This window comes from Mesoplodon mirus (assembly GCF_964341445.2).
Source record: "Mesoplodon mirus genome assembly, chromosome: 14".
Classification (NCBI taxonomy): Eukaryota; Metazoa; Chordata; class Mammalia; order Artiodactyla; family Ziphiidae; genus Mesoplodon; species Mesoplodon mirus.
In genome coordinates this window covers 85,022,275-85,046,577 of record NC_138990.1, presented here as the reverse complement: position 1 = coordinate 85,046,577, position 24,303 = coordinate 85,022,275, and the positions used below count along the sequence as shown (strand labels likewise).

General features: G+C 34.2%; 1 protein-coding gene across 4 annotated transcripts in view; it reads right to left on the bottom strand.

The window, feature by feature from the left end:
- ZNF638 (zinc finger protein 638) overlaps positions 1-24,303 on the bottom strand; it is a 70,610-nt gene that overhangs the window by 5,509 nt on the left and 40,798 nt on the right. For 3 of the 4 annotated variants that reach the window (XM_082643161.1, XM_082643159.1, XM_082643158.1), the window contains 13 exons: positions 24,211-24,282; positions 23,326-23,412; positions 22,982-23,050; positions 22,563-22,603; positions 20,428-20,559; positions 18,401-18,529; positions 16,480-16,521; positions 15,842-15,976; positions 14,564-14,689; positions 9,930-9,967; positions 4,464-5,688; positions 3,807-3,872; positions 986-1,940 (listed from right to left, as the gene is read on the bottom strand). In XM_082643161.1, coding sequence (XP_082499287.1) covers positions 986-1,940; positions 3,807-3,872; positions 4,464-5,688; positions 9,930-9,967; positions 14,564-14,689; positions 15,842-15,976; positions 16,480-16,521; positions 18,401-18,529; positions 20,428-20,559; positions 22,563-22,603; positions 22,982-23,050; positions 23,326-23,412; positions 24,211-24,282 — 3,117 coding nt within the window. The remainder of the gene's footprint in view (positions 1-985; positions 1,941-3,806; positions 3,873-4,463; positions 5,689-9,929; positions 9,968-14,563; positions 14,690-15,841; positions 15,977-16,479; positions 16,522-18,400; positions 18,530-20,427; positions 20,560-22,562; positions 22,604-22,981; positions 23,051-23,325; positions 23,413-24,210; positions 24,283-24,303) is intronic. The other variant, XM_082643160.1, reaches the window with a different exon arrangement.

The window sequence follows — 24,303 nt, the reverse complement described above, 5'->3', positions numbered from 1 at the left end:
CGCGTCCGGAGCCTGTGCTCCGCGACGGGAGAGGCCACAACAGTGAGAGGCCTGCATAATGCAAAAAAAAAAAAAATTCAGCACTAGTCTAAGCATTCTCCTTTTATTTTCCCATTTATCCTGATCAAAACTCCACCTTCCCACCTGCTTTTCTCAAGGAGCCTACACACATTTTTCTATTTTGTTCAAGACTGTGGGACCTTGCTAGTATTTTTTATTCTTAGTTTGGTTAAATCTTTCAAGATTTTTGTATTTGAAATTATTTTGATCTCCCTAGAGTACTGAAAGTGAGCTGACCTATTATTCTATACCATCAAAATATTACTTAAAAGTGAAATGGTACCGGGCCTCCCTGGTGGCGCAGTGGTTGAGAGTCCGCCTGCCGATGCAGGGGATACGGGTTCGTGCCCCGGTCTGGGAGGATCCCATATGCCGCGGAGCGGCTGGGCCCGTGAGCCATGGCCGCTGGGCCTGCGCATCCGGAGCCTGTGCTCCGCAACGGGAGAGGCCACAACAGTGAGAGGCCCGCATACTGCAAAAAGAAAAAAAAAAAAAAAAAAAAAAAAAAAAAAAAAAAAAAAAAAAAAAAAAAAAGTGAAATGGTACCTTCACAAATTTTCCCAAACTCTAAGTCTAAGCAAAAACTAGGAGGCAGGCTGGTATAAACAGCCTTCTACTTATCAAAAGCTGTATTTTCTCAATAATGCAAATATATCATTTTCATTCCAATTCTAATCTGGGTATTCTAGTTTGCTTTCTGGTTTTGTTATCTTTTCTTGAGATATAGTAACTTGGGGTAGGGTCTGAACTAAGAGAAATTTGTGAAACTTGAACATATTTCTTTGGAAAATATCACTTGGCCCTAACTATCTGTTGGCTTATGTCAATACACAGTGAAATTATTGGCAATGTTGTAACATATATTTTAAAAAATTTTAAATGTAGTCCCCTCGTAAAACAAAAGCTACCACTTCTGAGTATCTACCTGCTAAGTGTCTTTCAATCATGGTTTTCAGATCTTCTTCCATAACATTCTCATTTTCTGGACCCACTTGGGACAAAGCTTCAAGTTTTGTCTTCTTTGTGTCCACAGCTCTCTTTTTTCTATCCCCTCTTTTATCGGTGGGATGGTCATGTTTGCTTTGTGTTAATTCAACTTTTAAATCATTGTCTCCATCTTCCTCCTCTCCAACTTCATCAACAGTAACAAAATTAAGCTCTTCTTTAAGGTTGTTAAAATCTGCCAGAGAGTCTTCATCCTCTTCAGTTACTTCATCTAATGTCACTAAATGCAGATCACTGCTGTCATCCTGTATTTCATCTACAGTAACTAAAGCAGAAGGGTCTTCGGGCATGTGAGAAGAAATGAACCCAATGGAATCCCTTCCAGTATTTTCCTCATCTCCTTTCGTATTTAAAGCAGCAAACCTTATGTCTGCCGACTCATTTAAAGGTAGCTCTTCTACTTCTCCAATTTCATCCACAGTTACCAAGCGCTCCTGTTTGAGAAGATCTTGTTCTTCAGCCACGGACAGTACAGTAACATCTTTAGGTTCACTGTGGGAAATGCAATCATCTTGATCGATTAACTCATCTAATGTAAGAAGTGAATTTGAATTTTTTACCATTTCTTCCATATTTACTTCTTCTTCATCAATTACTTCATCCACAGTGACGAGAGCTTGTGCTATATGTGCAGCTGCATCTTCCTCTTCCCCAATCTCATCCAATGTTACAAAAGATAATTCTCCCTCAACAACACGAGGAGCAGAGATTTTCCCCTTCTTCTTCTTCAAGTTAAGTTCAGAGGAAGGGGTATTTTTGAGAGCTTCTTTCCTTTTTCCCTTCAGTGGATTCTGCTTGGCTTGAAAAGGATTCACTTCTTCTATAACTTCATCCACAGTAACAAATTCATCCAAATTAAATGTAAATAAGGGTTCCTGTTGGAAAGGTGAAAAAACTCACAGAATTGTGAACAACTACTGATAACTGGCGAGGTTCCATACAGTCTCAATAAATGTGCATGACATATCTATCATTTGTGAGAATTTCAGTATAGAGATGTTTCCTAAAGCTGAAATTAGTTATTTTTCAAAGCCCCACAAACAAATCCAAAGAGTAAACAATGCCAATGGTAAAATCCTAACAGTATCAATCTAATTCCACCTTTACTTAATTTCAGTAAGATTACAATTATTTCCTAAATGATGTGCGAATTGGAAATATGATGTACAAAAATACTACATTAAGAGCATTTGTCAAACAATTAATATAATATAAAGAATTTACCATTCCATATGTTAAATGATATCTAGCAAGTGTTTTGGAGACTTCAAGGACTACTAAAAACACCTCAAATGCAACTAGAAAGTTAATAGCTAACTAGATTGTTCCATCAATCAATGTATATACATATTTTAAGCTATGTAATACTAAGATACAGGCACACTTTGCTTTATTGCACTTTGCTTTATTGTACTTTGCAGATACTACTTTTTACAAATTGAAGCTTTGTGGAAACCCTGTGATAAACAAGTTTATTGGCTCCATTTTTCCAACAGCACTTGCTAACTTCATGTCTCTGTGTCACATTTCAGTAATTCTCACAATATGCAAACTTCTTCATTAGTATTATATTTGTTATGGTGATCTCTGGTCAGTGACCTTTGATGTTACTGCTGCATTAAGATTACGATTCACTGAAGACTCAGATGACGGTTAGCATTTTTTAGCAATAAGTTACTTAATTAAGGTATGCACATTTTTTTAAAGACACAGTGCTACTGTACACTTAATAGAGTACAGTATAGTATAAACACAACTTTTACATGTACTGGGAAACCAAAAAATATGTGTGACTCACTTTTATGAGATATTTAATTTACTATTCTGGTCTGGAACAGAACTTGTAATATCCTGAGGTATGCCTATATAAGATTTATATTTTGAGAAAGTTATATGGAAAATTTATTACTAAGACTTAATGACAAATATAACTGCACTTGAAAAAAAATAGTATTTGTAATTTGAAAAATGGTGCCAATTACTAAAGAAAATAAATTCCTGGCAGGCCTCCTACACATTTAGTACACTATCAATGGTCAATTACTAGTAAATATAATAATGGCATTACAATACATACCCAGTAAATTTAGGGCAGGAGGGGGAATCTGTAAGCAACTGTACTATCAATTTATTAAGCCATGGAAGAACCATAATCCTTACTTCTGCTTCTTAAACTACTAACATTTCTCCTTGCCCTAATAAAATAGACCCAAATTTATGCCCTACCAGGGGAAAAAAGTAAAATAACTGAAATAATATTCTATGAATAACAGAAATCTAAAATACCAAACAGCCAAATATAAATTGTAACATGTTTATTTGGCAGTAGAAGTCAGTACCAAGAAAGTAAATCTTAAAGCCCGTCTAGTTAGGTTAAATTGAGCCATACCAAAAGGAAAACAAAAGGGAGAGGACTCCAGTCAAATGTCAACCTCCTTTACATAGATGATTTTATTCTGTGTTACAACCCATTCCTACTGATGTGAGACTGGACGTGTCTTCCTACTCTAATCCCCTTTCCATCCCTGTGTAACTTTTTGTCCCACGCCAAGAACAAACTATTTAGTCTAGCTCAAGGTCAGAAAACAAACTGGTGGTGGGGTTAAAAATATACTCTCTCATTCCTGTCCCTTGCTCTATATCAAACTAATTATTACAGGAGAGACACAAGTTACAAGGTGGACGAACTCTTTTATGGAATGATGGAACAGATGGGTCTGTGTTAGTAGATTGTTTCTTACCTCTTTGGGTTTGGAACTTCTACCAGTGGTGATTTTAGAAGTCTTAGTGTTTTGCCCAGTCAAAGTCTGAAATATTAAATAAGAAATACAGAAAAACAGAATTTACAACTAGGTTATTAATGCTCTTTAAAACACAAAAAGAATTCAAAAAGCAAGTATTACCCTAACACATTCAATTATATAAATATTTAACAGGTATACCAAGCTAGGTCAACAATCATTTAACAGTATAGGCATCATCTCCATAAGTTGCAGTTAAATTCAGTTTTACTGTCTACGTTGGGCCATCAGTAAGCTGATAAAGGGAGCTTCAATTTAAAAGAGAAAACGGTTTCCCATTTCAGGAGCAGAGTGCTAAATCACCTCAGGAGATTCAATGCAGATTTTTTTTTTTTTTAATGCAAAGTTTTATTTCTGACCACACTTTATCCAAATAATGCTTTCACATCTATTAATAAATTACAGACTTGAGCTTATTATTCTAAGTGTCTACTGGCTTAAATCAATGGAGTCATTTAAGAAAGGGAAAAGGGAGCTTGGGGGTGAAGGGAGTGAGGAGATGAAAGCATAAAACAAGATTACATCTCCTACTCCTTAGCTACAACAGAGAGCTAATCACTTCAAAGATCCTCTGAACATTCTTCCTACCCTCCTCACCTTACTGTTGCTGTCATCCCGTTTCATGACGGAAGGTTTAGCCTCTGTTTCCTGAGACTGTTTTGTAATATCCCTGTAATCCAGTTTAGAATCTTTGCCTTGCAGGGCTGAGATCCTTCCACTGCCTCCTCTGGTAACACTGCTCTGAGTGGGCTTCAATTTACTGCTGTTTTCAGCCAAGCCTGATCTGGCACTTGGAGGTTTAAGGAGACCCAATTCCTTGGCTGAAAGTTTCTTTTTAGCATTTATTTGATCTCTGAGTACAGATTTTAGAAAACTTTTCTGGTTTTCAGATTTTGAAGCTGTAGCTTTTGCCTTTAGAGAAGAGACCATACCAGCCTTGATGCTTGATTTACTACTAGATGCATTTGATGCAGGCAGCATACTAATTTTACTAGTTTCATCAGACTTATTGGCCTGAACCACTCCTTTATTTGGGCATGCCTTGGTCACTGAGTTTTCTGCAGGCTTTTCTTTCACTGCAGCCACAATCTTTTCCAACTTCTCTGCAACCATCTTATCATCATTCTTTTCAGCCTTCTCTATTCGTATTTGCAGATCCATTCTGGTTTCCTTGGTATTTAATTCATTCTCCTCCTTTTCATCCATATTACTTTTTGCAGAAATTCCCTTTGTGCTCACTGCCTGCTCATCCCCAGTGGAAATTCCAGGTACTAAGGCCACAACACAAGTAGATGGTACTATTTCTGAAACAGTTTCATGTTTGTCTACTTCAGCTACAGCTTCTATCATAGACTGTGTAATCGTAGAAAAGAAGTCTTCTGCTTCAGATGGAGAGTCTTCTAGAATTCCTTTGATGTTCCTTTCTTCTATAAATGCACTATCAGATGATGATAATTCTGTTTCAGGGTTAATAATTTCTGCCTCTTCCTTCTCAAAGTCACTGGTATACACCTGCTGATTTAAAACAGACTGCTCTCCATTTTCAGTGAATAAGTCAATACTGGCTGGAGTGGATGCTACAAGAGGAATTTCCACTTTGACCTCCTCTCCTTGAGTTTCAACTTCAAATGTTTCAATGGCAAAGTCAGAGACACATAGTGCTTTTTCTGGTTCTTCCTCACAAGGCTCTTCCTGTTGTATGAAAGTTTCTATTTGAATGCTGGGAATAGATTCTTCTTCAACTTCACTAGGTTTAACAGAGGGACTATCAGCTGCTCTTTGCACCTCACTTTCAACAACTGGACGGTTTTTCAAGTCAGGGCTAAAAGTATTTAAAAACAAAAAGAACACAAACAAAAACACAAAAATCAAACTACGATGAGAATTCAATCATCATAAATAATCCTGTTGATGCTAATTGTTAAGACTTCCTGATACAAGAGCAATAAGCATTGGGAAATCCAGCCAATCAGCATTATAATGGTTAAGAAGTTTTGATGTAAATATACAAATAACATAAAATTTTAAAAAGATCCTCCATTGCACTAAAGATTTCTTTTTAGTTCAAAGGAAATTATGGCAATATTATGACCACTGATACGATCATTTTACTCATATGAGTAATAACCATATCTTTTTCCTTCTGTGTCAAGTTTGCCTCTGAGACCAGAAGGCTGAATGTGAATTTGAGACATCTCAAATTATTATTAGGTCCTATCTCCCCAACAGTGGTAACTGAAATAATAAAATATGTTTATGGTTCGTGAAACTAATGATCCATGCTTTAAAATTTACAATTTTATAAGTGAGCCTTACCTAAAAGGAACAGAAACAGAAACTGATAGGCCACACTTATCTTAACCACGTCACCTCTTTCTTTTGGATGTGTAACAGATTTGTTTTCAATTTCCCAAGAACTGTATTTATTAGTAATACTTAAAAGAAAACTTTCTTTGGAAATATCTTTTAAATACTCTGTTGGAGATTTAAAGTTAGAGGCAAAGCTGATACAATCACCTTAACATAAACATGTATTCTTATTATAAAGTATGTGCCTTTGGCTATATCACAAGAAGAAATTTGTTAAAAGAAATCCTTCCAGTTACAGAGACTAATTTAAGATTCTAATACATAGCTTAAAATTTTAAGTAAAATTATTTAGAAGAAATGGAGGAAATACATGGCAAATATATGCAACTGATCTAATTCATCAAGGTCCTCCCAAATCCAACATAAAAATAAAAGTGTGCGATACAACTATTTTCACTGAGACAGAGACAGAATTGTTTTAATTTTTATATTAATGCTCCATAGATAAGAGATTATCCTGAATAGTAATAAGGAAAATCTTAGCTTCTGAAGACAACATCCAGCACGCTGTCAACACAATAACGTTTAACAAATACATCTGCTTAATTACATGAGAAGGTACAGGTTGGAAAAAGACTCCAGAAAGTGATCCTGCCATCTCAATATCTCAGTGTTGACTTTTTCCTCCTACTCTTCAAGGAAGGAGGGGATGAGACATCCCTTTTGATATGCTTCTCAAAGGGTGGCTATATACTCTTTAGTTACTGCAAGATGGTGTCCGTGTCCTGAACATTAATAATATTTCAGAAGTTTGGAAGAAGTAAGTGCTACCACATCAGGGTCTAATCATATGAGCCAATGAACTATTCCTCCCTCCTCCAATGATGGTAAGTTTAAACTTTCAGAGGAGAAAACTTTTCTAAGAAATCAGAGAAACACCTCTTAAAGAAAAGCCATTAAGGCAAAGAGTTTGAGGAATTTATTTAAGTTAAAAAGTCAGTAACCATAGACCTTTATCAAATAATATTCTATTCAACTGTATAAGCTATCCTTTGTATGCTGAAAGGGTTTAAAGGTTTGTATATGAAATGGTTCACATCCCTTATATTAAAAAATACCAATGGCTGATTTTTGGTGTTCCAAATTCTTAGGAAAAGTAAAAAAAAAAAAAAACTTGCTGCCAAGCACAAGTATAACAAAGAAAAAGTTGTGATATTCAGTTAAAGCAGTTATGTAAATATTATTTCTCAAGAAATAAGCTTTCATTTTTAAGTTACAAGACTCATTTCCAATAATGAACATTAAATTCAAACTCCTGCCTCATTACAGAACTGCGTATTAACCCTAAAGGCTTCACAAACTAGAGCTATACAAAAACACCAATTTACTGGGCTTTAGAAGGAGAACAATGGAGATTTTGATTCCTGGCTCTAGGATATAGCAAGTCCTCCCCCTTCACCACATTTAAAGTTTGTCAGTAAATTTAAAAAGCTGTTATCTTTTATACAAAATGAATCACTATGCAGTTTCACACTTGAAACAGACAGCATGAACCTACTCAGGAAAATGGCTTAATTCCATATTTGTTCTTGTGTGCCAGTCTTTTAAAATTATAGTGCTTTCTTCATAGGATTTATTTTCCAAAAATTAGTATCTAGTTTTCTGGCTGATATGGTAAAAACCTTCAGTGTTCATCAAGTTAGCTTGGAAAGTCAGTTTGAAATGTCAAATAAATGAAATTATTAACACCAGAGTATAAAAAACAGTCTTTTAAAAGAACAAAGAAAACAAAATCATATTCTGGAAACTGGACCAAAAAAGGATTCCAGGAAGGCTGGGTTCAGGATAGGGGTATCTAATTTCCCACTTCCCTGTCCTACCGCATCCCTCCATAAAACCAGGGTTTCAAAATCTTCAGAGAAGGTATACAATAAAAGCTGGCCATGAGAACAAAGGTAAACACCATACCATACACTTTCTGAGAAACTTTAGACCGAGACATAACACTGAAGATCAGTATTTATTTCAGAGGGCCACTGAGTACTGCCCAACATTATTAATGAACTGGTGAACATTTCCTCTTGCACCCTTATTTGGAGCCTTAATCATATGATAAATAAATAATGTTCACATGGGGATTGGTTAAAACAGGGAAAATGTAGAATTTTATTAAATTATTAATATATCCATGTGAGATTTCTTTTAAAAAGGAAACAAATACTTTACATTAACTATAAACAAGAGGATCATATTAACGAATTAGCATCCACAGGTGCTTAAAAAAAATTACAAGGACCAGTATTTTCTCAGGATCAGCTTACTCCAATAATGAAATGTGAAGAATTCAGCCACATCCCATGTCTTTTTTCTCTAATGTCATACAAGTCAGAAAAAAACAACTGCAAAGTGGGAATTAAGAAATTATTAGTGCTAGAACTTTAAAAATTAGTAAGATTAGACAACTATTTGTAAATTCATTAAGACATATCTGATTTTAAAAGATAAGTGAAAACAATGAAAGAGAAAATGACCAAATGCATACAATAACTATTCTTTTGGACGTGAAAGAAACTGTCAAATGAAATATATAAAATGGATTTTTGGAAGAGCCTACTTACTTACCAGCCAGAGTTACTACAGCCAAACTGCAGGTCTATCTATACTACTACATGCAACATTGTTACTTATTCAGCCCTTTGCGGGCTTTTGTAGCAAACACTGCTTGCCATTGGTTATTACTTCTTAGGCATGTAAATATAATTGGTATGCTGATGTGCAACTTAAAAAAGTCTGTGTGGATACGTATAGCCAACCTATTGCTTAAAGTTGCCAATACATTTTAATGTACTCATAATCATCTTTATCATTTAAAAGTCTCATTTTATAAAAATTAATTACTGAGAAGAAAAATCTATAAGACATCCTGTTTTTCAGGCATCTTATAATTAGGCAGTGTATCAAATAAAATAAACTTTCCATATTTAAACACTCAAACTCCTCTTTCAAACTGATAAGCTCTTACTACACTGACTAAGAAATAAGGGTAAATCACTTAGTATGAAAGAGAGAAAGAATTCTCTATCAGTGATTCCCAATGAAGAGCAGTAAATTCATTGGAGGGACAAGGGTGTGATGAGTGTGGTATTCATCAGGATGAGGAAGTCACTACGAAGAGGATATACTATATGTGGTCAAAAAAAGTTGTGAGTTTCCAGTTTGTATAGACTCTGAAGAACAACCTTTCAACCTCTGAAAATATAAAGCAGCGTACATAGTATTTTGTTTTATACCAAAATACACACTAAATATTACCTTTCTGGTTTTAAAAACTCAATGAAAATTTAAAAGAATTATACAAACTTAAAATTTACTACTGTGCCTAACTATTTTGGAATAGAAAAACCTTAACAAGAATATAATACTGATGACAGAGTTGAGCTGTTCAAGAGTCTTAGCAAAACATTTCATAAAGAAGGCAAATTTATATATTTAATTCAAACTGTGTGTACACATTCACTTCTCCTAAAAAAAAAAATCAGTAAATATCTGAAAGAGACCAAAAATAGTAACAAAAAAAGCCCCTAGGTCAAACAGAGCCCCCTCCAAAAACCCCAAAACAAAAAACACCCTCATAACACTCATAAAAGATACAAACTTTTTGTTACTAGTGAACAATTACCATAAAATACAGAAATAATATTCAGTAATTAACTACGTACTATAAAAACTGTTAGCAAACTTAAAGCAACATACCTTTTTTTCCCTAGTTCTGGGTTTTTCTCAGCTTCAGCCTGTAATATAATTCCACATTTTATTAGAGGCTATTCTACTGGATTTAAAATATTTAACTCATCAATGCAGTGTTTTCAGTTCTTAAAATCTAAGCTAAAAAAACCCCCCATACCTTAAAAATATATCAAAACAGATAGTTTTCAGTGTCCACATAACCATCAGGTTCTAGAACTTTTTCCCCATTTTCAGATAAAGATCTCTAAATAAGATTATACAGAATAAATGACGCACAGAAATTAATGAGAAAAATAAGTTTCCATAATGTTTATAATAAATAAGAAAATTTTAACTTTAAAAGCCTGGAAATACCACCTTTTGCTAAGAATAAAAACAATCAACCTGAAATATCAACATATTTTTGTGCAATTATTATTTTAAAAGACTTCTATTTATGAGAGACTAGTTGACTTAGAAAGCTTTCTACTCAAAACACAATAGAAGTGCTGGACAAAATTTAACAATAATCCTTTTAAACATGTATCTGAACCACCAAGAAAGCAATGTCCTGGGGCCCAAAATGAAAGGAGGAATTAAAATTCAGTGCTTATGGGCTTCCCTGGTGGCGCAGTGGTTGAGAGTCCGCCTGCCGATGCAGGGGACACGGGTTCGTGCCCCGATCCCGGAAGATCCCACGTGCCGCGGAGCGGCTGGGCCTGCGAGCCATGGCCGCGGAGCCGGTGTGTCCGGAGCCTGTGCTCCGCAACGGGAGAGGCCACAGCAGTGAGAGGCCCGCGTACAGCAAAAAAAAAAAAAAAAAAAAAAAAAAAAATTCAGTGCTTATGTACCAAGCACTGATCCAGGCACTTAGGATACATCACTGAACAAAACAGCAAAAATATCTGCCCTTTAGAACTTACATATACTAGCTGAAGGCTTTTTCTGTGGGGAATTGTGTGCTGAGTTGAGAATTATCTTTCTCTAGATTTTCTCAGATTAAAAGCCGAGAATTATATTGTATAGAAACTGAATAATATTTCTAAAGAGGTTCCCGGTGTGGGTGTTGGAGTCCCAGAGTAAAGGCCTTCTTTACTAGGGTATCTGGTAAGGTATCCAGTCTACATTGTAATGGTATATAAAGAAAATTAAAGATGGCAGTTGATAAGTCCCATCCACAGTGCTTACAAGCCGTCTTCTCATTCATGGGAGAAACTTGTTAGAGGAAACGGAAACCAAAACCAAAACCAAAACCAAAACCAAAACCAACCTATATGATAGTAGAGAAAATCTATACCAGATACCTGTATTAGCTAACTTGCTTCGTTATTCATAAATTAATAGAAAAGAAAAACAAATGCACAAGAGAGAACAAATTAAGCATACAAAACTGACTGAAAATATTTCAGAGAACTGCTTTAAAAACAACTCTAAAGAATACTCTCTAAAAAATTTTTCTAAAAAAAAATTCAATAGGATATAGCATCCATAGTATCAGTACAGGTGCTACTTCCAGAAAGACAGAACATTAAAATTTGAAGAGAAGAAATATTCGAAGACATAAGAGGAAAATTTTCCTCAGGTGAAGGAACACACTAATTTTTAGATTTCATAAATTCAATGAACGATCTAAGCAGGATACAGAAAATAAGTCCCAAACCAAGTAAAAATCTTGCTCACTGCACTAGCCATACTGATCCTCCTTGGAATTCCCGATTCACCAAATATGTCCCTTAAGGCCTAGGCTCTTGTTCTCTCTAAAAACCCTCTTCTCTTTGATATGTCAGTAGAGTTCGCTCTCTTACTTCTTTCTTTCAGGTCTCTCAAATAACTCTTTCTCAGAAGGGCCTGACCACTCTAAAATACACATATCCCCCTGCACACCCCACCATCCAGCACACTCTATCATTTTTTCTTGATTTTTCTCCACGGCACTTCATAGCACTTTTTACCACCTCACACTATGTGTATATATACGTGTGTGTGTGTGTGTGTGTGTGTGTGTGTGTATATATATATATATATATATATATAAATAAAATAAGCTCCTTGAAGATTGAGCCATTATCTCCCCTGTTTACCAATGTATTCCAAAATCTAAAACAGTGCTGGCATAGAGAAGGAATTAGATAACTATTTGCTAAATGAATTAGGAATAAATGCTAAAAAGTTTCAAAGAGGAAAAAAAATTACATAGACGTAGGATTGGAATCAGCCTTCTCCTTAACAACACTGGTTAAGAAAAAACAAAACAATAAAAGCAAGAACAATCTGAGCACAGAATTCTCCACCTGGACACACCATCAATGAAACATGTAAGAGAAAAATAAAGTCATTTCCAAATATGCAGGGATTTAGAAAGTTTACTGGCCATACATACTTTCTGGGAAAATTAATTGACAATATATTCTGGCAAACAGAAAGTAATCCAAGAGAGTAGGAGATACAGAGTCCAAGAAATAACAGAAATAACTCAGAAGAGCAATAAAAAGAAAATCAAAGGTATATAGATGCTTTACAAAGCAAATGGCCATAAATTTAGAACAGGGTGTCAGAAGGATAGCTCTAAGAAGAGAACATATTCTATTCAACAAAAAGTAACTGAGTTATGTGACCCGAGTAACATGAAGACAGTCTTCTTTTTTCCTTTCAACAACAAAAAACAACCCCTAAACTGTACAGGAAAGCCATAACCCAAATACTGAACAAAAACACAACATCATTTTGAGAAAAGACTGGGAGTATAAGAGTCACTTCCAAGTGTGCAAATTACACGTATTTCTTTCTTTATAGAACTACTCTCATTACTAAATTCTGCAGTAAATATTTCATAATCAAGATATCAAAAATGCAGGTACTGGGTTTCAGTACTTAGAATTAAGCCTTTATACTCTGTATGCAAGGTAACTATAGTTATAGAATTAAAGGTTGTAACGCATTACATGTGGAAGTAACATTACAGGTAACAAAAATGGGGGGAGAATATTGAACACAGGGTAATATAGGATACTAATTAACTCATTATAAACATGGTAAATTAAAAACTGTTATTAAAAAAATCTGGGGGCGGGATTTATTTCCACCTCATAGTCTAGCTTAGGTTTTCATTACCTCTCATATAGACTATTACAACACCTTGAAATTAGTCCACCTGATCCAATTTATGATTTGTTAAATGGATATAATGGACACTATGTGACATGCTCAAGTTTACAAGGCTAGCTTATCAGTGGTTGAGCTAATAAGTCTTTTATAGTAAGTTAAATGTGCTCTTCAATTTAATAAGCTGTAAGAATGAGGTTGAGTTAGGATGTGGGAAATAAAGCATTAATTTTAGGCAGAAGTTTCATATAATTTCCACTTGTTTCATTTTCTTTAAGTCTAAGAATTTGGGACCACAATTCTGGAAGAAAATTTTCTGTGTAGTCTGTGTTTACTGTAATTCTGAACATAGTTGAAAGCAGTAACTTGAAACATACCACAACACAAAGTTTTAAAAATACAATGCTCTGTTGAGAAAAAAAAAAAGTTAAAAACTTAAAAAACTTGTTCTGAAATCAGGTTAAACAAGCCACACAAATTTGTGCTTAAGGACTTCCCTGGTGGCCCAGCGGTTACGAATCCGCCTGCCAATGCAGGGGACACGGGTTCGAGCCCTGGTCTGGGAAGATCCCACATGCCACAGAGCAACTAAGCCTGTGCATCACAACTACTGAGCCTGCGCTCTAGAGCCTGCGAGCCACAACTACGGAGCCCGTGTGCCACAACTACTGAAGCCTGTGTGCCTAGAGCCTGTGCTCCACAACAAGAGAAGCCACCACAATGAGAAGCCTGCATACCACAATGAAGAGTAGCCCCCGCTCGCTGCAACTAGAGAAAGCCTGCACGCAGCAACGAAGACCCAATGCAGCCAAAAATAAATAAATAAATTAATTTTTTTTAAAAAAATTGCACTTAAATCAGTATCATGATGCATTCATTTACTTATAGGTGCTCTATTTAATTTGGATTTAGATGGTGGAATTTTCTCTTTCTTGAGCTAGCACAAGAGTTTGGCAGATTAACAAAAACCTATAGATACCAAATATAAGGCCCTATTTACCTCTTGCTATTGAGATACAATGAAACTATTAGAAAGAGAAAACATCTGAGTTTCAATTTAATTCTTTCAAAGGTAAACTATTCATAGTTTTCAAAGATTATTACTGTGCAAGCCAAGAACCTGTAAAATCTTCTTTCTTATAAAAGAAGAGAGTATAATAATTTAAACAAGTAAAAGAAAAAAACAAACTTCTGTCAGGAGGAAGTCAAAATGGACTCAATGTAGACTGCATTCTGGAGATAATCATGCTATGTATATGGCATCACTCTGCACATATGTCCATAGTAAGCATCAGAATGAATATGCTACATTTTCTAAAATTACCTCAATTTATTCTCATTTACACAAATTTATACTGTTCCATAAACCATGAAAATTGGAATAATGATTGCAAAATAAAATTTTAAAAGAAACAGTATCTAAACTCAGAATGAGTTTGACTACTGTCCAAGAATAATTCTCGAATCAGCTTCAGAGTGTATCTTCTAGCTTTGGGAGAATGACCTTTATGCTTTCCTCATTTTCTAAAAGCACAAAAGTTGATACAAAATCATCTTACCTCTGATGAGTCTATCTTTGGAGATAATGTGCAGATCAATACATGGTTACCTATGCTCTGTGGATTTTGTTTCAGAAAGCTGTACATTGACTGAGCAGATTCAGGACTATCTAACTGAAGAATTGCCTTTGGAAAAGACAGAAAAGTATTAATTACTAGTTCCTAAAAAAATTAAAAGTAGAATTACCATAAGATCCAGCAATTTCATTTTTTAGTATATACCTAAAAGAATTGAAAGCCAGAACTGGAACAAGTATTTCTACACCCATATTCATACCAGTATTATTCACACAGTCAAAAGGTGGAAGCAACCCAAGTGTCGATCAACAGACGAGTAGATAAACACATGTGGTACATGCATACAATGGAATATTATTCAGCCTCAAGAAGGAAAATTCTGACATATGCTGCAACACATGCTGGAAGACATGCTAAGTGAAATAAGCCAGACACAAAAGGACAAAAATTGTATGATTCCACTTATATGAGGTACCTAAAGTAGTTAAATTCAGAGACAGAAATTTAAATTGTAGAATGGTGGTTGCCAGGGGCTAGGAAAAGGGGGGATGGAGAGTTGTTCAATGGACAGGGAGTTTTAGTTTGTGAAAATGAAAAAGTTCTGGAGATGGATAGTGGTGATGGCTGCACAACAACGTGAATATACTTAAATGCCACTGAACTGACACTTAAACATGGTTAAAGAAATTTCTTAAACATGTCAAAGAAATTAGTATCTACTACTTGGTCAATTAGGTATTTTTTATGAAGCAAATACTGTCAACTTTGCTATAAAACCCTTTCTACCTTTCTAGGTAATACATGGTTGACCAAAATCTAATTTTTATGGACACGTCTGAATTAAATAGAGAAGACAGAGGGCACAGAAAACGTAAAGGGACTTTAGAAATACCTGGTTGACACCCTTTCATTTTATAAATAAGAACTAAAAGTGTAAACCAAGTTAGCTAAGGTCACAGAGGTAGTTAAGGCTAGATGAACGAAAGTCTGCACTTCCCCAAAAGATAATGCTCTTTGCACGTATTACCTTTCTCCCTTGTGCAAGTTTTTATTTCCCCTTCAAACTAAGAGTTCTTCCTCCTTCCTGCCACAGCCCAGGAGAAAATATGATGGTATATCATAATTCTGCTAAGAGGCTGAATAATGTTTATAGGTGCTTCAGTTCAGAAGCTGAATTAAAAGTTACAGACCATAAGAATATAGGGTTCAATTATATATTCTCTACAGAACATACAGTGAAAATAGAAGGGACCTTGTTACCTTGTTTTTATTACTCATGTATACATGGTGATCCACTTTTCCAAACTGAAGTCCAACACAAAGTACACACTGAAGTCCATCCTCTGGTAAGTTATCAAGATGTACAAATCGATCATAAATTTTATCTACATTTGCCTGTAGTTTTTTTTGTTTTTGTTTTTTAAGAGACAGCATAGAAAAAGAGAAAAACAGCTAAAGTATCAAAGTGTAAAACACAGATTAACAATTTATTTTTCAGACGTCAGGTGATGTCCTCTCCCAAGAGTAAGAAAATGACCATATGGGTAAAGATAGTGAGGTCTTAGTACTATATGTGAATATCAGTGAAACAATATACTAAAGAAGGAAGTATAATCTTTCTTCTATCAACATAATACATACCCGAAACACTTAATATACCGAATATTTACCCAAGTCAGTTAATATGGCTCGAGAATCTAAAAACTATTGCACATTAGGACTCCTTTACCCTCTATTTCTTATTTTTACCAAGAGAAGACTCATCTGACATCTCCATCACCTCAATATTTTAAAACTAGTGCTAAGATTTTCTTTAATTCTTGACAGGTGAACAATAAAACAACCAATGTTTCTATCAACTAAACAAGTGTACAAAAGCACTTAAATGCAAAACTCACCTCTGGGTCATTTTCTCTAATCAAGGTTGTAAATAGAGCTTCCTAGAAAGGCAAACAGAGGAAGATTGAAGGTGTAAGCTCTTTCTTATTTGTATACTTAATTAGTCAAGATTTACTGATATAATAATCTATATGAATACGCATTAAGAACTATTTCATAAAATGAGTAAGCAAAATTTGTTCCTTCCAAAAATCCTTCCCTCTTTCTAAAACAAGTTATCTAAGTCCCACCCTACCCACAGACTTTAATTCTTCCTAATCCCCTAAGTACATTAAAGACTAATAAGGTGGTACCATTTAGGGGAAGACACTCAAATTCATATGCAAGGAATAAGAGATTTAATTTAGCAGAAAGAGAATTCAAATTACGCAACAAAAAGTCAGCTAAGCAAAATAGGGGATGAGGAAGAACAGAGATGTAGGCTAGTAAAAAAAATATCACAGGGTATTAAGTGTGTAGTGATTTGGTGCTGCTGAATTATATAAAGAGGCCAAGACTGGCACAAGACAAGGATGTCAAAGCTGGGAGAAGCTAGCTGATAAAAGGCTTAAGTGTATAGAAAAGGAACTTTATGAGACTATGGTTCTTCAATTTTTTTTTCTCTTCGACACTACTGATATATATAAAACCACCTCAGCAATTACATCACATTAGAATGATTCTCAATGGAAGGCTTTTACAAAATACATGCATTTTCAATGTTCATTGCAGCACTATTTACAATAGCCAGGAAATGGAAGCAACCTAAATTGTCCATCGACAGAGGAATGGATAAAGAAGATGTGGTATATGTATACAATGAAATATTACTCAGCCATAAAAAGGAACGAAATAGTGACATTTGCAGAGATGAGGATGACCTAAGATTGTTATACAGAGTGAAAGTCAAAAAGAGAAAAACAAATATCGTATAATATCACTTATATGTGGAATCTAGAAAAATTGTACAGATCAACTTATTTGCAAAGCAGGAACAGAGTCACAGAGGTAGAGAACATAGTTATCAAGCAGGGGTGGGGGGTGGGACGAACTGGGAGACTGGGATTGACATATATACACTACTATGTATAAAACAGATAACTAATGAGAACCTACTGTATAGCACAGTGAACTCTACTCAATGATTTGTGGTGACTTAAATGGGAAGGAAATCTTAAAAAGAGTGGATATATGTATACGTATACCTAATTCACTTTGCTGTACAGCAGAAACTAACATAATATTGTAAAGCAACTATACTCCAATAAGTATTAATTTAAAAAAATACATGCATTTCCACCTTCCTCTAGAGATTCTAGTATCTCTGTTTCATGCCTCTTAGCAGTAAATGTTTGTAGGCCACACAGAAACAATGAAGGGTTTCTAAATCAGTTGAATTTGAAGAGATTTGAATTGTACGCCAGTCTCATGACTTTGGGAAAAAGGTTTTGAGGGAGATAAGACTGAAGGCAGAGGATATAAAGAATAACTATTTTAGCCAGCGTTTTAAAGAGGTGAAGCAATGGTGAATGGGATGAAGAGGGAACAAATTCCAGAAATATGCAGGAGTTAAAACAGACCAGACCTAGTGACCAGCTGGTTATGAGAAATGAGAGGAAAAAATGATAAAGGTAACCTCTGGAATTCCAGTTTGGATGACAGATAATGGCAGTGAGATAAGAATAGGGTTCTTTACAGACTACCGTTTTCAACTTTTTTTTTCCATTCCAACATACATGAGGGATTGGATTCCCTCAATATGGAGGTAACTCTCAAACAATGAGATGGGCAACTATGGAGAAATAAGAAGATGCTTTCTCAGTGTTTGAGAGAAAATATGTGACCCAAAGAAGAAAACTAGAAAACATAATGGACTATAATAAATATGATTTAAAAATTTAGTAATATTCTAGTAAATATGATGGTAAGTCTATTATTTACCTCGTCTTTTAAATTCATGTTGTCAGGAGCCATACTTATTGAGAGTTGATTCCCATCCAGTGATATTGGGAAGCAGGTATAAAATTTTACCATAGAATCTGCAGATTTTCTATTTATTTCTATAAATGCCTTTTAAAATACAAATTACAAGAATGAAAAAATAAATCTTAAATTACTTTTTCTTAAAAAAAATTTAATATTTAAGAGTCAAATGAATTGAATAACTTAGTAAATGTTTTTAAGATAAAAAAAGCATTCCTTAAAACATTACTACCATAACCAAGAAATAATGAAAGACTGAACTCATAGGCAATACTAAAGAGAAATAAGAAGGGACACTGTAGTAAATGACACTAGGGAAATCTTATTTATCTTATTCATCACTATACCCTTAGTACCTAGAGCAGTATCTAGCATGTAGCAAACATTTAATGAACATTTACTGAGTAAATAAATTTAATGATTGACAAAATATGAGAAATATGAGGAATGAAAGAATCAAAGAAACATGTAATGGTTACCAAGTTATTTTTTATTTTGTTGTTTTCCTAAGTGTAAAATTGTAACTCCATACATTTTGGTTTTAATTTTCATACCTGGGTAAGTAAAGAGATTGAACATTCTTCCATAGGCCTAATCGTTAATGAGGTGGAAATAGTCCATATTTTTATTTATAGTTGTAATTTTTTAAAATAAATTCTCTTTATGTCATTTGCCAATTTATTTATTAAACTTAATATTTTACAGCATGTTTATATGAACCGTGTTTCTCATTTTACATAAATATTTAAAATTTTTTATTTCCATTTTGCTTTATATTAATTTTGGTTTCACAAATGTTTAAAATGTTTATATGACTGAATCTGATATTTTTCCATATAACATCTAGAAAAATATTAAATCTCCAAATAATTAAATTAAATTAAATCTCCAAATAATTCTACTCAACTCTAACCAAAACTGGGCATAAATAATCTAGATTTTCTGTATTTGGATTCTATATTTATCTACATACACATCCACTTTGGTATATGATGCAAAGTATGAACTTGAATTATTCATTCCCAGGTTCCCACAATTTCCCCCTATTTTAATGTATCATCACATAAAATTCTTACATTAAAAAATGTATTCTTTCTTATTCTTGTCCATCTCTAAACATTACAAAAATGTGCTTTTTAGAAAACAGCTTTACTGAAATACAGTTTACATATCATAAAATTCACCTGTTTAAGTGTACAATTTAATGGCTTTTAATACGTTTATAGAGTTGTGCAACCATTCAAATAATCTACTTTTAACATAAGGTAAAACTGCATATGACTACTTACACTTACTCTCCCCTCCTACTTTGTTTTCTTAAGCACACTTGCTTGACTCTCAAAAATCTCTAGTGATCATTAACTCCTTCCTATAGTAAGAACACTACTTCCCACCACTCTAATGGTGTTGTTTCCGTTATTTAAACTTCCCTGAAATTCACTTCCTATAAAATACCTTCCACAAGTTGTTCATTATTAACAGTATTTTGTTTTGTTTTTAAATTACAAAAGCAATATATACTCATTATAGAAAACTGAAGACATATACATAAATCTAGGTTGCTCTAAATGCTTATGACTTCACTAGTCTGAGTCTGAAAATGGTTATTTCCCATTTGAGTATAACTGGTAAAAAAAAAAAAGCAAACAGAAATACTAGTAAAGAGTGCTCAACAAAATTTTATAAGTTGTTAAAAAAAACTTTGTATTAACATATTACAGATGTAAAGTATTTTCTGTTAAACTAAACGTTTGAGCAAAACTTCAATGGGGAAATCCATCCTTCCTATCGTAAAACTACATCTGATTAGAATAATATATTTTTAAAATAAAGGATTATCTGTGTTTTATATTTTAAAAATGCCTTAACTTGAGACAGCTTATTCTGAGGTGTTGCTCTTAAACCCTTTCGTCCTAGTTTTGTGAAGTTAATGTTTTTCAAAATGTGCTTGCAGACAACATGAATTCACAATTTTCAACTCTTACCTTTTTATGAGATGATAAAATCAAAATATCCTTTAAACCACCAAATGGTTTTACTAGGTTGTAAACTTCTTCAATAGAATATCCTTTATTAGGCAAATCAGAAATAAGTACCACACACATTTCTTCTGTTTCCTTCAAAACCAATTTAAGAATTGACATTAAAACTTAACTGCCGTTATATTTACTTAAATTTACACTGCAGATCATATGTTATGTTAGTATTTAAATTGTATTTAATACTAAATCTGATTAATTCAGAAGGCTGGTCTAAACCACAAATTAAAAACAAAACAAAATGCACTTTTCCACTCTTCAAGTACACAGAATAATTCAGTCATACCATCTATCATCTAGTCAAGGTCTTCAGTTCTCTTCTGCAACCACTGCTTAAAAATAAATTTAAAAACACAGGTTTGCCTGTCTCTGACTACAGGTGTTTCCTTTCGTGTACTGTTGCCATTCCTATGCCTTGTGATGCTAAGATCCCCCTGCTCCAAATCGGTGCATACTCTTTTATCTTACTGAGTAAAATAATCCTTTGTTGGCAATATAAAAAAGCTTACCTAGTCTCTTAGGATCCTTACCCCATAACCCAATCCCCACTACAAAGTAAATACTTTCATTTCTGCCTTCTCTTCTCTCAGATCTATTTTATTCTTCAAGATCACTCTCATAAATGCCAACTTTTCCTTTACTGGATGTTGGCGAAATCCCCAAAGGCATAAATTTAGCAACTTGTGACTTCTTTTGGTGGGGGAAGGTGGGAAATTATAATTTTCATAAGCTAGTTGAGAATGATTTTTAACTAGCAAGTAAATTATGTTCAAAAATGATTCCTGGGCTTCACTGGTGGCACAATGGTTAAGAATCCGCCTGCCAACGCAGGGTACATGGGTTCGAGCCCTGGTCCGGGAAGATCCCATATGCCACGGAGCAACTAAGCCCGTGTGCCACAACTACTGAGCCTGCACGCCACAACTACTGAGGTTGTGTGCCACAACTACTGAAGCCTGCGTGCCTAGAGCCTGTGCTCTGCAACAAGAGAAGCCACCGCAATGAGAAGCCCGCACACTGCGACAAAGAGTAGCCCCCGCTCGCCACAGCTAAAGAAAGCCCGCGTGCAACAACGAGGACCCAACGCAGCCAAAAATAAAATAATAAATAAGATGAATAAGTTTATTTATATATATATATATATATATATATATATATATATATATCTAAAAGGTTCCTGGGAGCTTCCCTGGTGGCGCAGTGTTTGAGAGTCCGCCTGCCGATGCAGGGGACGTGGGTTCATGCCCTGGTCCGGGAGGATCCCACATGCCGCGGAGCGGCTGGGCCCGTGAGCCACGGCCGCTGAGCCTGCGCGTCCGGAGCCTGTGCTCCGCAACGGGAGAGGCCACAACAGTGAGAGGCCCACGTACCGCAAAAAAAAAAAAAAAAAAAAAGATTCCTTCTAAAGTGCAGTAAGTAAATCTAAGATACCCTACTGGTGTTTTACAATATTCTTCTTAAAACAAAACAGTAAGCTAACACATACTACTTACTTAGTTACTACTCGAAGAATGGAGCAACCAGTCTAAAATAAACTTATCCTGAGCACCTGAAGGATCTCAAGATCTTAACCAGTAAAGTCTAAATTAATGAAATCTTAATATATTCATAATAACAGATATAAGCACATGAAAACAATAAAGTGAACTTTATGCCCTTCAAATAGAACCACAAACCCCACTTGCTCCTCTAAAAACACAAAAAATAAATGGTATTCTAAATACTAACATATCTAAATACTAACATATCTCCAATCTGCTTCTAAGAAAAAAGAAATTTCACAAAATTCCATTGGTTCTAATTTGACAACCTGTTATCTATTCAAAAACCCAACTGGCCTATCATTTTCTTCTCAGTGAAAAGTAATCCTCAATAACATGTACATTTATTGATAGTCTGCACCTAAATTTTTGTAACTCAAGATTTTTTTTTAACTCAAACCATATTTTAAAAGTCTCCAATGACCAGGATTTTTCACCATACCAAATCTGTGTATTTTTTACCTAGGTTTATAGTAAGAAAAATACATTGTGTCAAAATTTCTTAAGCTTTAAAAAAATAAGTAAAATATAAAAGCTGACCTTGTTAACTGGTTCATTTTCTGTGGCCTCCAAAGCAGCTTCTTAAGATACAAAATAAAATAAGAATTCATGCAGATATACTTTATTTATCAAGATCCCACTTTATTCCACAATGGATTAAACAGTAGCTACATGAAAATGTATATAGTGGGCAAAAGACTAGAGAATTTAAGTAGGATATAGCTACATAAGTAACACTGGCTTTTCAATAATACATTGTTTTATTCTTTCTGAGAGCAAAATTTCAGACTAATCAAGAGACAAGGTGAAGATCTGAATCATAATATTCTTAATTTCACTTAGGTATGACTCTGGTATTGAAAAAATATATATATACATGAGACACAAAATTATTTTCCTAAAATTTAATTTTCTATCTTTAAACATAAGAGAACAAAATAAAATTTCTATTGACCTACCTGAAATAGTTTCTTTAGCACCATTTTCAGTGGCTTTGACTTCCACACTCGTCTTTATTTCAGAGTTTTCTGCATGAAATAGTCTGCTTTAATAGTCTAGAAAAACACACTAATATAATTAAACTAATGAATCTAAACAGGAACTTAAGCCAGTTTATTTTGTTACTTCACTTCAAGTCTCCTTAGGCTGACCTGATTTAAGCCAAAGCTAATACATGTTTTCCTTTGAAACACCAAATAATCCTTTTGAAGATTTTTAAGCAACGTTTTCAAAATATACCTAGAATGTATACCAATAGGATTTAATGAAAAGAAAGCACTGCATGACAGCATTTCAAGCTTACCTGGTACAATCACAGGTTTACCGGCGTCTTTGTTTCTGACAATTCCAGCCTTTTTGACTTCTAGAGACTTCTTTCCACTAGATTTTGCTTTTAAAAGTAGAGTTGAACCATTATTCTAAGGGTCTATTCAGTCATTTAGCATGTTTCATACTAATATATTAGTAAATAAGTAGTTCAACTTTATTATAAAAGCAGATCTTTTCCACATATTTATTTCCATTTATTTTCAGTATCTGTTTACCAATAAGATTAAAAGCAAATTTAAACTGAGATACAACTTTTGTTGAGGGCTATTAATGATTCACAAATTATTAAATCCTCATGTGGCAAAAGCACATCATAATCACACACACAAAAATCATTATTTTATAACTTCCACAAAGATTCTTTAAAATCACATTAGTCAATTGGAAAAATATATAAATAAACAGTTCATGTTATTTTCAACATGTTACAATTTAGTGTTCCATTTCTTTATGGAGGATACATCCTTGTAACATGGCAAGAAAATCTTTAAAGTAACAAGTATCAGAGGAAATTTACAAGCTGGGGAAGGTAATATGAAGTGACAGCTCTAAAAAAATGAGTAAAAAAAAGATTAAACGGGGGGGAAGTGGCAGAGCAACCTATGATTATACGGCTGTCAGAAATGTTTCCTAAACAAAAATGTAATTGCAATGGCAGATACTGTCAAAGATCAAAGCATCAAAAAACAAAAGTCCTATGTGTGTCAGGTTCTAAATATCAAAGAATTATTTACTAAACTTTTCAAGATGTTATTACATACTACAAATTAAAACTTGCTTTTGATATCATATTTATTACATTCTTTAATGCAGAATCAAGAATAAACTTAATATAACCTCTCTTTTCCAACAGTCTTACCTGTTTTGATTGAAGCTTTATTACCTTTAGCAGCTACTGTTACCACAGATTTTACAGAACCCGCTGATTTCCCTAAATCACAAAAGCTTAGTC